General features: G+C 37.2%; 1 protein-coding gene across 1 annotated transcript in view; it reads right to left on the bottom strand.

Moving 5' to 3' along the window:
* Positions 1–15,692, bottom strand: part of TAB2 (TGF-beta activated kinase 1 (MAP3K7) binding protein 2) — a 59,623-nt gene that overhangs the window by 9,862 nt on the left and 34,069 nt on the right. The window contains exons 2-3 of the mRNA XM_053973991.1: positions 9,837–10,025; positions 2,989–4,501 (exon numbers count right to left, since the gene is read on the bottom strand). Coding sequence (XP_053829966.1) covers positions 2,989–4,501; positions 9,837–9,938 — 1,615 coding nt within the window. The 5' untranslated portion in view covers positions 9,939–10,025. The remainder of the gene's footprint in view (positions 1–2,988; positions 4,502–9,836; positions 10,026–15,692) is intronic.

A 15,692-nucleotide genomic window follows, 5' to 3' on the forward strand; every position in this document is an offset into this window, starting at 1 on the left:
ACATGCATACAGAGCATACATCACAGAAATGTATCTGAGTACAGATTTTTTAATTTCTAACAAGATTTCTATTTTTCATCCATATGACATTTTATACTAAACTAAATTATATACTGAAATCCCACTTAACTATTTCATATTCATAAAGCTAATTATCAATTGTAATCTCTCCTAAGTAATGGGAATACTCCTGCACACTAACAGAAGTGATACTGAACACATAAAAATGCATCCTCTTTTGGCTGTCCTTCTGGGCATGCATCTAGCATTACACTTCTCACAGCACCATGAATTCTTACTGACTTCAACAGCGGACACATGCACTCAACACTTGCACAAGTGAGTCCTCAGTATCTCAAACTAGAATCCTAGAAAATGAGAAACATCCCTTAGCAACCAGTTCTCAAAAGTCTGGTGACAGTGAGTTTCTTAGGATCACAGAGTCAGTGACAGAGATACAACCAAGCATTCCAGGGAAATGACATTGATCTTATCTGAGCAGTACTCACTCCTTTACACATTATATAACCTCCAAGTTTGGCAGCAAATGAGACAGAGATCTGGGGCAGTCTTCTACTACCTGCTGTGACTTTCTTGGGAGGAAAACCAGAAGTATCATGGAAGGAGACTGAGGTGCCTACACACACTGCAATTAAGTAAAGTTTCTTTGATGGCAAGCAGCAGCACCTACACAGACATCCAATACATCTTCTGTTCTCCTGGGTTGGACCATCCATATAAATGTAAAATAAATAAAAAGAGCAAAGGAAATTTCATTTGACATCAAAGCAACTCCCTCTTCCACCTCAAAGTTTCTTTCCCCCCCAGCCAGTTTCAATTCTCCCTGCCAAGATAAGGAGCATTCTGGCAGAAATAGAAAAGCTGATGAAAATACATTTTTCTCTAAACATAGCCAGAGAAACGACTCATCTTCTCTAGTGAAAATTAAAATGGAAACAAGCACCTTGCATGGAAGGATTCTGGCAGTCTGGCTAAATCATATGCAGTTTAGAACACAGAAAACATCAAGTAACTCAAATCTCTTTTTGTATGCAAGACCAAAAAAAAAAACCCACTGCTAAGTGTAAGAAACATGTTTAAAAGCAACAGTTAGGACTTCCAGATAGCCATATCATACAAGTAAGTCTATCAGACTTCAACTTTCCAAATATTAATTAATAACAAAAACGTAAGAAACACTGCACTTATTGCAGCAGAAATGGAACACACATGCTGGAAATGCAAGACATTTCTACGTGTAAAGAACTTCAGAAGTACAAGCACACTTTCTAGTGAAGGACACAGAAGGATGGTACTTTCCTGAGGTCCCTAAAGTTGTACCTGCCCACATCACAGATCTACACATCACCTAATAGCTGCAGCTTGGCTTCAGGAAGAGCTGGGCTCCACAGCAAGTATGAGGTCAACGCTTCTGGAACTATAGTATCAAGCTTGCCTCATCTTGATAAACTGCTGATAGCTGCAGCTTGTAAAGATTTTGCAGGAGGTTACAGTGGCCATCACTACCAAGGGTACAAGAGATAAAAAGGTAGACCTGGTAGAAGTCAGTACCCTCAGAAAGAAAAAACAGAAGAAAGGGACAACTCCCCAAAATGTACCCAAAGTGCAGTTTTGCAACCCCCTAAAAAGTACCCAACTTGCTTGGGAAGCAAGTTCATGACCTAAAAGACCGTTTAGAGCCTAAGGACAAGATTTCAATTGCTTAATTTCTGGTATATGAAGTTTTCCAAGACTAAGACTAAAACAGACACCTAAGTCTCCCTCCAAAGTAAGAAAAGGAAATATGATCTGGGGGGCAATTGTTTTGCTTACCTATAGATGAATTTTCTGAAGTTCTTTATGCACTGAACATAAGAGAATGTAAGGATGATTAGGTTTTTTGTTTTGGCACATAACCTTTAGAAACTTTTGAGTTAGGATTGACTATTCCTCACCAAAGATAATTATATCCAGAAGTAGTGCACAAGCTAGAATCACTTTTTGATTTACTTCATTAACACTCCAGTGTAGTACTCCAGATGCAGACCTGGCTTTCAGTGTCCTGATCACTGTACTTATTTACACAAAATAAAATGGCTAAATTCATCTGAAGAATGTTTATATTGGCTGTGGAACAAGCCAGTTTTTGAAATTCTGAATTGTTTGCTAAGTCCAGAGAGGACCAGTGAGGTCAAAGACAAATTATTTTGACAACCTATTGTGAATACTGCTTAAATATCCTAAGACTCATTCAACATTTTTATGTTAATTGCTTACAGGAGGGTTAATAAACCATTGAGTTGGTAATAAAAGCAGGCAAATCCATGAAAACAGAAGAAAAAGATTAACAGGTTATCTCGCTGTATCACATATTCTAAGTTTTACCCCTCCATTACCACTGATCCCTTAAAACAGATTCCTTTGATTTGGTGTTCCTTTTCACATTTTAAAATGTAAGAGAAGTAAGTATCAAGACTTTAAGCATTTTATTGTCAGGAACATAGTAGGAAACATGGAGGCCAGGCCAACACTTCATGCTATGAATTGCTTTTGAAGTCTGCTTTTCTTTCCTCTTAAATAACACTCACAAAAAAAAAAAAAAAAAATTATCCAATGTAAACAGTATCTCAACTGATTTAGAAATCTGACAATGTAATTGTAGCTTTTAAGTTGAACAAACGTAGATATTTCTTCCAGAACAACATAAAAATGAAGATGGTATGACTCCACTTCATTAAACAGATAACATATCTACTTAAGACAAACAGAAGAAGATCTCCAAATATTCAGTTACATGTCTTTACCATAAAAAGAAATCTATGATTTGCTTATAAAATGCTTTTATTTATTTAGGAAACACTCACAAAAGCTAAAATTAAAGACACTGTATTAACATCATAAAGGTTACTAACTGTTTCCTGTTCTGCAATCTACACACTGAATTGACAACCTGGTCAATATCTCTACAATTTATATTAAGAATATTACCTTGCGTGTAGGCAGCATCATCAGATCCCATACTCAATTTCCGTGCATCACTGATCCTATCCACATGTGCTAAAACAGGGTCAGTAAGATGCTGGATACCCTCTGGTTCAACATAGTGATCAGGAAGGTTTAGAAGGTTTGTAGGTTCAAAAGTTGGGGATACTACCCCTGGGGAAACTGCAGGGGGCTTATTTGGAGAAACTGTAATTTTAAAAGTATATTTTGTGTTAGGCTGCGTAACAACCACTCGAGGAGAAGTTGCAGTGGTGCTGTTGCCCACTGCTCGACTCTTGGGTGGATGGTGATGAATAAATGCAGGACCCATGCTTACTTGACCAGACATATTCCTAGCAGTAGTAGATACTCCAGGATTTGTCGATATGAAAAGCGTGGGCTGGTTCCGCACAAGTTGATCATCTCCTGTTGTGGCATTTGCTGAAATGTAGACCTTGGGCTGACCACGTGTGATCACTTCATCAGTATTTGGAGGACTGGCCGATATGTAAACAGTGGGTTGACTTCTACTTAATGTCTGGCTGTTGAGGGAAGAGGGAACAGTGGAGGTGCGAGGGCCAGTTGAACGTAACTTAGAAGAACTGTTTCTTTGTGGTGGTTCAAGTTTGATTTCAATTTGATTTTTGCGAGGTCCTGTGGATATATTCTGAATGTTGTATTGGCTATGAGCCGAAGATTGTGAGCTACCAGATGAATGAATCATAGGTGCTTGTGGAGTAGTAGGAGAACTGATAGGCATGTACACATGAGAAGTCTGGTGGCCTTGCTGGTTTGGCTGTGTTGAGTGTTGCGATGAGGTATGTGGCGTAGTACTGGATGTAGGAATAGTAGTCCAGGGACTTGGCTGTGAAGGCTGGTAGACTTGCTGAGGGTGCATGGGATTAAACTGAGATGCCCAGCCTGGCTGCTGCTGTGTTTGCCGAGCAGTACCACTAGGAGCTGTGATGTAAGGCCTAATATAGATAGAATTTCCCTGGGGACTGTTAAGTACAGGAGGAGGTACACCATGTATGTGCAAAGACGTTGGGGTATTGCGACCAGGCTGAATGTTTGGGGCTAAAGTTACCATAATGGGGTTGAATCTGGGTGTTTGTTGAGACAAGTTAGATACTCCTTTGCTGCCTAGGTGAAATCCAAGATGCTGCCCTGGATTAGAAGCACTAACTGTATTAGCCATCCCAAAGACATTAAATCCTTGTGGAACCTGCACAGGCGCTGTCTGTGGTTCCTGCTGAAACAGTTCATTGTTGGACTGACTGGTTTGAAGGTGTCCATCACTAACACTGTGAGCTAGAGTCCTACTTCCATTCATTCTACTTCCTTCTCGTCCATGGTGATAGACGTTCTGTGACTGCAAATCCAAATTAAGAGATGTCATGTGATTTCGTAGTCCAGGAATCCCAGAGTCATTCGAAAAACTCAGGTCTCCTTCACCGTAGAGATATTTTGTGCTCTCTTGAGAGAGAATTGCACAACAGGCATCCAAATTATTGTTATTCTAAAAAAGACAGATGGAAGTTTGACATTACTGATAAAATACTGTCACAGTTATGTATGAATATATCCAATCACAACTGAAAAATGAGCAATATAGCATCAGATGAAAGCTTTAGGTGGGTGGCTAGCATAGCTGCTCTATACACACAAAGGGCTTGCCTGTGAAGCTCACTGCTCTGGGAACAGTGACTCAGCCAGTGGCACCAAGGGCAGTGGTCTGCATTGCCTCTGAAGCAGTGACAGGGAGATCCTGCACCTTGGAAAGCTAGCTTTATACAGTATGATACACCTTGGATGAATACTTTCCCTATTCCTTCTCAGTTTCAGAACCATCTTCAGCAGAGACCGAAGCTCTGGCTTTAGGGAGGAAAATGACAGCAGGAATGGAGTCACAGCATCTGCATAGTAATGATTAATAACTTAAAAACAAAAATAAAAACACATGTTCATTTTATATATTTTCCCAAACACTTCAATACCAGTTATGCATTACCTCCTGCTGAAAACAGAAAGTGAATCTTATGAAGAGAAGAAATACGCCAACTCAAGAAACTGTACACGACTTCAAAAGAAATGCAAAAATCAGTTTATACAAATATATGAGGATTATTCTTTTGTAAGATTAAAACTATTAATTGAAAACCTAGAGGACATTTGTATTTCAATTTTAAATTATTGCTTGCAAAGCTTTTAAATACTTATATTTGTACCTTTTAAAACCTGTAATAGGATGACTTAGAACAGAAACCACAACCTAGTTAACTCTTTTTTTTAAGAAGATTTCAGAACCAAACCACTAATCTCTCTTCTCCTTTTCCACATGTTTAATAATATTGTACTCTAATCTTCCCAATTTTCTTTCCTACATAAGGATTTGTAGAAAGAGTGAACATGCATCAGTGACCTAATTTCTTCATACTGTGCTCCGTCTTTATCACTTTTCATACAGAACCTCCCACTCCCCAAGAAATTAAGGTTAATACTTTCAGCCAGAAGAGCACCTGTTCAGACCCATGTTATTAACACTAAATAGGTGGCAAATCCATCCAGCACATAGAAACAGTTACTAGAAAAAAAATGCACGTGATCAAGGAAAAAAATTGCATGTGCCAAGTAGCAACATTATCAGTTAGTTAAAGAGTAACACAACCAGATAAACTGATCCATGCTACATGCTTTCTATTTTGTCATTTTTGTTAAATTAGCAGACATTTCTCATTCTTCAACCACAATGAAGGTGACAGTGCTGTGCAGACATAGCAAGACTGTCTCTACCTTACAGATTTACCAAAACACCCAAAAAACTCCCCCAAAAAACCCCAAACAGCAACAACAACAAAAAATCTCCAGAAGTGGGAGAGGGATGACAAGGCTAAACTTCACCCACAAAACCAAAAATATGTGTTCATACAGACCAGATACAGTTCTGAATTCTTCCAAATTAAAGAAAAAAAAAAATCCCCAAAAAAACCCCAGCCACAAAACTTTTAAAAATGACAGGATTCCCTAAAGGCTATCTATCAAGCCAGCTCTATATAAGGATTGCTGGAAAAAAGTATTCACTGATATGAAAATGGATCAAATTGATAAGCATATTGCCTCTAGTTTGGAATAAGCACCAGAAGATGAAGTAATCAAAGGAAGTTAGTAGTGAAGAAAGGAAACACGCGGACAGAACAGTGGGTAAGATAAGAACAATAGCCTGGTATTTGTTGCAAAGGAGAAAAGGGAGCCAGAAAAGGGAAAAAGATAGGATGCTACAGAAAAACAAGCTAGAGAGATCTCAAAGGCAGATTTTGCATGAAGTGAATTAAAATCATTAACAGAAAGGCCAAAAATACCAAACCAAAAAGGAACAGGCCAAGCTTGCAAGGCCCTTACATTCAGCTTGAATGCATTTCTTTGGACAATTTTTTTTTTTCTTTTTTAAGACTGCATCCAATCAATTCCAAAATTTCAGTGACGTCAATGAGAAAATTGGAGAACTCAAAGGGGAAACGGGGGCACATGGAACCCCTGGCATCTTCTGGCTGGCAGAGGCAGAGTTTCAACCGCTTCTAGCTCTTTACAGATCAGAGAACCGGTTGATGGCAGAACTGAGCATATTCCAGCAAAACAATACCCCTCATCTTATCTCTGCCCATGTCCCATTTGAGTTTAAAATGTTGGCACCCTGAAAGAGAAAGAAAAAAAAAGAAAGAATAAGAATGTTGGAGGGAAATGAGGAAGCAAGGAGAGGACGTAGACTTGAGGAGCAGGTATAGAATACTCTGGACACAAAAAATAGAATAACAGGGAACAATGTCCACCGACTGTGGGCACTGCAGGGATTGCTTTAAATGAGGAGAATGGGAGAGCTGAATGCAGGAGGCTTGTTGGGACAAACAGAGGGATACAAAACTTTTTAGGAATATTCAGTGCTGTCAGCCCAAGACTTTTTACTCCCTAGATTAAGCATGTTTAGGTTTCCTCCTATTAGCTCTTTGGTGGTCTTCTGTTGTTTGCATGCTATATATTGTTCAGGTATTTCAACAGTGTGCTATTTACCTTGAGGTATTTGCATACTCTCTTTATCCTTACTTTTTTCATTATAAGCATGTAATGCCATAAACCTTCCTTTAGAAACAGCTGTAAGCATTTGGTTACAAAGAATTAATGGAGGATGACTGAAGTATCTGTACATTTTTTCTGCACAGTTCACAGTGATCCAAACAAATTTTCCTTGTTATAGTATTATTGATGAGGCTTTTATAAACTGCCTAATTGCTTATATTCTTTCAGATTCTCACCTGGGGTATCTTATAACCTCTAGCTTAAAAATAACTTCACCCTGACATATGATGGCTGCACATAAGGTACTGTGAGGGCAAGGCATTTCTTACACCAAATGTCCTCAAGTACTTGTCTTTGACCTGAACTACACTTACTGCCATTATTGGAAATTCCTTCCACTGTGTTCAACTACAAGGTGGCAGAACTCAAGATTCAGACACTGTTCCAGCAGCATTGAAAACATGTGCACAAGTACTCTCAAATTCTGCTTTTCAATCTTTCCCATCAGTCCAAGTACAAAATTTGTTGGTTTGAAGAGGTCATGTTAGGAAGCTTTTATAAAAAACAACCCCAAACAAACCAAAAAAACAAACAAACAAACAAGACCCCAAGCCAGAGAGTAGCAAAGCTAGAAGGTGCATCAGAGAAACCAGAGCTCATGAAATTTCAAAAAACCACCAACATGACAGGATTTTCTTAGTGAGTCTTAGTTCACAAAAAAGGTAGCTTTCCAGTGTGACAAATTAGTTTAACAATACTGCACACATGGAACATTATTCTAGACTGTTTTTGAAAGATCCTCTTATAAAAGCTGACTTAGAACATTTCCTCAAAATCTAAACCCTTCCCCAAAAATCTGTCATAACATGGTATGTACAGTATCTTTTCTTCGCAGTTATAAGGCTCTTTTTATTTAAAGAAATCCACTGTATTCAATGTTATGAAGATCACTGACTGTAATAAAGACAAACATTAGTTTTTAAGTTTATCAAGGATTACATTCAAAAGATGATTACTGATGCATTCACTCCACCAAGTCCACAGCCCTTGCTGAACAAGCAGTTCTCATGTTTGAAGAACAAAACTGTACTTGTAGTATAAAGTCCTACAGAGCACTAACAAAAATAGCAGTGTACAATCCTGAGAACAAGTACAGGCAATTTATACTCTTGTTCAGTTTCCTTTTCAGCTAAATAATGAGAAAGAAAGGACTGGAGAAAGCTTGAAACCTCATGAGCCCTGAGCAGAATTTTGCCATCTTGCAAAACAAAACCTATTCTGTTGATGAAACGCACTTTTCACAACTTCTTACTCTAGAAAGACTGGAGAGTCATGATAAAGTCTTGGCAATATGAATGTTAAATTGTTACAGACACTTTTCCCAACAGTACGAACACTTTATTTGGAGGTATGTGTGTGTGAGTACATATACATGTGTAAGTAAAGAAAAATATGTATTTCATACATAAAAACACATGTAAATAGCAAGACAAAAAATTAGGATATAAAGAATGTTGAATCATAACCACAGCTGTCCTAGCCATAGTCCAGAGACAGCTTCTGGGAAGCTGTAACCCGTTGTTTTTCCCTATCAGTGTATATTGATGATCAGTATGACTATTTGAATAATCCTCTTATTAAACAGAGTAAATCAAATGTTGAATATCCTAGAATGAAAAAGAAGATCAACCAGTATGGATGCTTTGAATTGATGAAAAATGCAAAGTGAACATGTTTAAGCAACATAGTTAAATAAGTCAAGTCTACCAGCATTTGTTAACTCAAGGCATTTAGGTGTCCCTGCTGGGCTTTGAAGGGACATTAATTTATCTTCTGAAGTAGCTAACATGATATTACAGAACAAGAAGCTGATACAAAATATGGTATGTGTTCTGATAGTGGCAGCACTAAAAACAGGCAACTGCATGTAGAATTTGAGAATATGCAGCTTCAGCACTAACTACAAATGCACTGGTCAAAAATGATTTTTTACTATGAAGCCCAACAGAAATCCATTAATTAATTACACAGACCCCAAAGGTACAACAAATAAATGAAGCCCATCTGGCAGCCAAAGCCCTGGGCAGATGCACACCAGTGCCTCACCTCCCACTCAGGTCTAACACTAGAGGGGAGGCTACAAGCACCTCATCCTGCCTGAGACAGCCCGACTTGGAGCACCTGGCTGTGCCCACATCACACTCCAGGCTTCCTGCTGGAGAGGGTACTGAAGGCCACCAGTGCTGGCTCTGCAGGCCAAGGGAGCTGGGAATGGAAAGCATTGGCGCCAATCCGCATGCAGGCAAAGGCCCACCTTTAAGACTGATGGAGATCAGGTAGCAAAGTTGCTTCTGGACCTGCTTCAACACTCAAATAAAAATTAAAATAAGATTTTTAAATGCTGCACGTTGTAGCGTTGCCTTAAATTGCCCCTGCTGGACTCAAGTTGGCTTTGCATCCCTCCTTTTGCCACAGTTAATTTTGGCTCTTGAGATGGCCAAAAGGCATGAGCATACTGATTGGTGAAACAGCAGTCTCCATACACACACTGATTATTGATTTACAGGCCGATGTACTTTGGACCACCTCTGATTAGGCATGGACAAAGAGATGCCAATTTAACACTTTGCTTGCTGTGCAATATCAAGAAATTGTCTGCGTACATTTGCCTCATTTATAGAGAAAAACAGAAAGAAAAACATCTGCTTTCAAAGGGGACGCCCATACAGAAAGCTCAAATTAGCAACACTGCTTACTCGTACAGCCATGAACAGAGCACTGACCTGTAACATGCATCTGGATACAACACCTTCAGGTACCTCAGGAAACTTCTGTCGCAGGTCATGTAAAACCTGAATATCAATTTGCTGGCTTCCTTGGGCCATTCGTATATTGCCTGGTCAGGATTATTTTCAACAGGCAGTTTTAGGCCTTAGTAAAGGAAGTATTCATCTCTTCTGTCCCAGCATTTTCTGGAAGAGAAAGGAAAGCCTTGAGACACCAAAAACAGGCACTTCTGATGTAAAAAAAAAACACCCCACAAACTGAAACACACGTACAAAATCCCTTTCTAATTATGCAGCCGAAGTCTGTACTTTATGTTGATGTTTTCCCATGTGACATTCCTAAGTAATTGTCCTTTACACACCCAGAACCTTGAAAATTTAAGTTTAAATTATAGATATATATCCATAATATATCTATAGCCATTTATAGATACATCTGGTGGTCAGTTTCCTTCTATCTTTGGTTTTATACTGATATTATAAAATACATTAAAAATAAAAAAATACTTGATTTATCAAAGCATTAAAATTATTTGGTTTAAGAACAGCATTTTTACTTATTTTAAACACAACTGAACACAAAGTAGTCCACATCAAATATTGCAAAATAGTGTTCACTCAACTTTTGAATGTACCTGCATTTTTACCTTTACCATCACTGTTTTTGTTTACTGTCAGGATATTGTGGATAGAAGTTCAATGTCTCCAAGTTTCAGAATTTACTAGCAATTGTCTACTTGATTTTCACCCAACATACTTCAGAATATTCTGAAATTATTACTGGAAGAAAATAACAGTGCAACAACTTAGGCTTCTTCAAGTAATTCTGTTCCTGCTTTGAGGGAAATTTATGAAGAGCTATGAATAAGACTATTTCACAATCACCCAATCTACACATTCATACAAATTATCTAACCAGACCATATGATATCTACAGGCTTTTACCAAGAAGAATTTCTACCAATAAATCTTCAAAGAATGCACCCGTGTATTAGGCAATGGAATGGTATCTTCTCCATATAAACTAGTATTATAAATAAAAGTGTGAACTTATAAGTAAATATGGTTCATAAAAACCCTGGCATAGTCAACTCCAATGTACATTTACCTCTTAAATTAGCAAATCTTATTCAAGCATCTCCATGAATTTTGTTCACTTTCTCTGTGGCAGCAGTAGAGCAATTAAAAAAGTTCCTTAGTCTATGTCTCACTAGAAGTACATGCACGTTACTTCAACAGTTTATGGTGCTAGACTAATTTAAGCAGTGACAAGACTACTAATCTTGCACCTTCTTTAAAGAAATAAGGAAAAACACTCTTCAAATGAAAAAAACTAAACAATTACATTGTGCATCAAAAACTGTACTGTAATACTTCTCTAATTAAACTTTAAATCCGTGTATCAAAAACTGTACTGTAATACTTCTCTAATTAAACTTTAAATCCAACAAGATCACAGCAAGTCCACAAAACCAGAAGATTCTATTAACAAGAAGAAAACTCGTTTACCCTAGTTCAGTATCAAATGCCATTTTTCCACCCCTCTTCTACTGAGCAGTCCATAAAACTTCCTGCTAAATAGTTAAACTCCCCTCAATCCTCCTAAGATGGCTTAATTTTTTTTCCCCAATTTCTCTAACCTACATTAAAGCAAACCACTCTGCAATATGCTCTAATATTTCAGAATAGCAAATTCTATGATATCCATCTCAAGTTCCCTGGACAGTACTAAAATTTTGTATTTACTCTTTATTTAAATTGTACCAGCAAAAACGCACCTTCACAGCTGCCACAGCAAAAACTCCATGGAAAGAGATTAATCTATGTAGTCTTTTCAAAAAACAACAGAGAATAAATTAAAAAAAACAGTACTTAAAACAAATGTTCCACATTCCAGTGCTTCATTTCAATAAAGTATTTTGTATTCTAACTCATTTTTCAAAGTCTGAAGTCTTGATAAAACACACAATGACAACAATTTCCATTTATTACTCCAAAGCAGCAAAGTATTATAATAATTACCTTAAAATTCAAAAGTGCTACAGAAAAACTTGTCTGCATCTTCATGAGGCATAAAATGATTTATGGGTCATCACTGAATGCTTGCAAAGTTCAATTATTTGTTGGTAGCATGCAGAACTCAGGAGATTGCTTATTTTTATTTTTTCTACTGTATTTTTAAGTTTTGGTGGCTTAGCACCAAGCAGATGCCTGTGAGCAGTATCACTTTCCTAAATTTGCTGATAAATTTTTGCACGTGTGCATCAGATGTGCCAACATAGCAAAATATTATTTTTACTGTAATATGGGAGGAAGTAAACCAAAGAGGCTCTGCTCCCATTATCTTAATTCAGAGGAATATACTCCAACACAAAAAGAAAGAATTTTTTCCCCCTTAGTTTCAATTACAATAGGCAATTGATAGGTCTTCACTGAGAATTTAACATATGAAAAATGTATCATATGAATATGAAGGTCTCATTCCAATCATCACTTCAAGAAGAAAATCCCACTAAAGAGCTCAAAGATATCAAAAGATTATTAATAAACTCAAATTAACCTTAAGAAAGACTGAAGTGACAGGTCATGAGGTCTTTTGAGGCCTCTCTAGTAAAGACAGATGAAAAGTTTTTTCCCCAGTTCTTGATGTTGCAAGAAACTACAAAATGGACTCAGGATGCATGTCCAGAGGCACTCTTAAAGAACTGAAAGTTACTTTGACAGATGGAAGCCTAAGGAACAGACACCCAACACTGCTGTCAGCCATGGAACTCAGGATCATCCAGAATATTGTTAGAAATATTCTTAGAATATTGTTAGAAAGTTACATATGCAAGTGGAAAATAAAAGGCATGAATGCAAGAGCGAATAGCCAAGACTGCCAGTATTTAAGACTGTAGAAGAAAAGGGTATCAACAGGAGGCAAAGGAAACTGCTGGCAGCAATATTTTTGTTTCATTCAGAGATTCTGGCATAAAAATCAAGGCAATACAGCATTACAGAAGTAATCAGAAAAACCTATTCAAAAATTAATTATTGGAAGAAGGAAAATTCAATACTGGTGACTCAGAGAAAAAAATTCTTCCTAAAATCATTAATAGCAGAGTTTTATTACAAAGAAAAACTTCTAAATACTGGAGTGCAGTACAACTAAGTTATTCTTGTAGTAATGCCCATTTCCAAACAAATCGTTTTACATACTGCTTCTAACTATTAAAAAACAAACAAAGAAAGAAAACAAAACAACACCTTCAATGTGACTTTACAATGCTTTATAATGTTGAAGAGAGACAGAGATCTCACTGCTCATTTATGCCAGAAATACTAAGTAACCGGAAGAATTAATTAGCTGTGTTCCTTTTCGAAGAGTATTGGCATGATCCCCAGACAACTTAAAAGGCCTGGCAATTGTATCATGATGGAGCTCCTGCTGAAGCTTTATTCTGTGAAAACTATTGAAACCAAAGTAAACAATGTGTCATCTCTCAAAGACTACTCAGAACCATGAGTATGAGACACAAAATACACTGCCTCTCTTGTTTATGAAAATATTCAAAGACAACTTAATGTGAAATTTAATTCTGATGCCAAATACTAGGCCGTTATAGTGCTGGACCAGTGCTGGCTAAATACATAATTTTTCAAGTCTCCTTTCTTCTGACAGAGCACATGTTTAACATATCATGGACAATTCTTCAATACAAACCTTAACCTAGTATATCACATTGACTTTCCACAAAACACTTATAAAGCTAGTGCTCTTCAGAGTAGATTCTGCCAAAATTGATTTTATGAAATAATGAAACCTGTCAAAATCTAAACAAAGAAGCTGACAGACTTATCTGTCACTTCTTGTTCATTACTAATTTTTTCCTACTGCAACTTCACATGAAGTCCATGTCACAATAAATATCAAAGGTAATTGTGCAGATTTTAACATAACTGCTGTATTTAATAATTCCAGTTGGAGTTATGATGTACTCATTATGACTGAAGTCCCATTTATGGTCAGCTACCATTTGGGAAACAGCCCTTGTGTGTTCAAGAGAGCAGCTTTTGGAAATATGCAGAACACTGCCGCAGCAACCAGCATGCCCCCTTCACCTTCTCCAAACTCAAATCAATGCAGAACGCAGCTTTTATAATCTTCCTTGTTAGTTCAGCTACACCCAGTAAGGAAATTGTTCACATTTTTCTGTGGTTTTATTCTGATCACATCTGATCTGTGTTTTACTCAACTGGCTAAAATGCTGTAAAAGCACTCTATCTAACAGCTTATTTTAGAAATCAGGCTGTAAATACTTCTTAAGAGAGTGAATGCAGAAACAAGAGAACATTTTCTTGTAACATTAATGGTGCAGGGTACAGACATTGTTCATAAAAGACTGCTGTAATGACAGGAAATCAGATGCAGCAAGTTGCAATGCAAGCCTGGTAAAGGTTGCTCAACCAACAGCAGAAAGACACAAGCAATTAAAAGGATGACTGAAAAAAACCAAAACCCAACAAAAACCCAAAAATAAACCACCCAATCCCTCTATACTTATCTCAGGCTCCTTCATCAGGACTAAGACACAGAGACTATGCATTTGGTAACTCCAAAAAGTAAAATTATCTTCACCCCTCCTCGCTCCATGTTTTCATGAGCAATACCTTCTACCTTCGCCCATATATTTAGCTACATTTTTTTTCTGTTATATCCAAACACCTATCCAGGCACGAAGCCAACAAATATTAAGAAACTTCTATGGGTCCTTTTTTCAGCCAGACCTCAATTCTGATGTCTCACTGCAATAATTCAACTAAAGACTAACCTTAGTTCATTCTCCATTGAGGGATTCTTCACACTGAATTGCTTGAACGACAAAGTATAGTAGATATTCTTATTGCTAGCATTTCTTTCAGCTTTCTTTAAAAAATATTTTCTCTCTAGTCTACAAGACTCGAAATCACATTATAAATATATGAATTTCTATCCACAGCAGACCCCTTCTAAGCAGGATCTCCATTCCTCTGACTGTAACAAGCATTGCAAGCTTAATGCGGGTTTGTACTTCTGTGTTAACACTCCCCTTATGATTAAAAGTATGTTTTTGTATCCCTATTGCTTAGAAAAAAAAGAACATCAGACAATAAATGTCATATTGTTCTCTTGCAACCTCCCTCTCCAACCTCTTACATGCCAATTTCCACACCTATTCTTCCTTGTCTTCCTCACTTATAACTGCACATTCTTGTTAAACATGAGACTAGAAACTTACCACTGCATGTAAGGCCAACTTTCCTTAAAGAAATTGGTTCCTAGCTATATGCAGGACAGCACACTTTTAACTCTGTCAATGACACCTTGCAGGCAGGAAAAAAGAAAAACCAAAGAAAAACAAAACCAAAATTGTATGGTTCTTTGAGAAACTACAATTTAAAAAATTAGAAATTAAACAGCAAGGAACAATGCAATTCTTTTCTCCCCATTTAGCCCCAGTAGACTTTTTCTGAAAGCCTACATGGAGCCAAATATCAGGCAGCCTGAACACACACTTGTTTTCTTAAAATTAAAAATTTAGAGTAATTTTGTAAGGGCAAAAATATAGAAACAAGAACATTTCACCCCAGAGTTTCATATTCTTTCTGCAAAAGAGATTAAGAAGTGACAGGACAAAATCTAAAAGCTTACACTAACATCACTAACGCTTTAAATGCATATAAAAAAAAAAAAAAAGTGTGAGAACTGGATGATGGAAACAGGTTTATTAAATATTCCTAGTATAATTTAATTGTTCTAATATATTATTCATGGCCATATTTCTATGGCCAATTTGAACCGTTTCAACAGTTCTTCACCAGTATCTCTGC

This window comes from Vidua macroura, chromosome 3, assembly GCF_024509145.1.
Source record: "Vidua macroura isolate BioBank_ID:100142 chromosome 3, ASM2450914v1, whole genome shotgun sequence".
Lineage (NCBI taxonomy): Eukaryota > Metazoa > Chordata > Aves > Passeriformes > Viduidae > Vidua > Vidua macroura.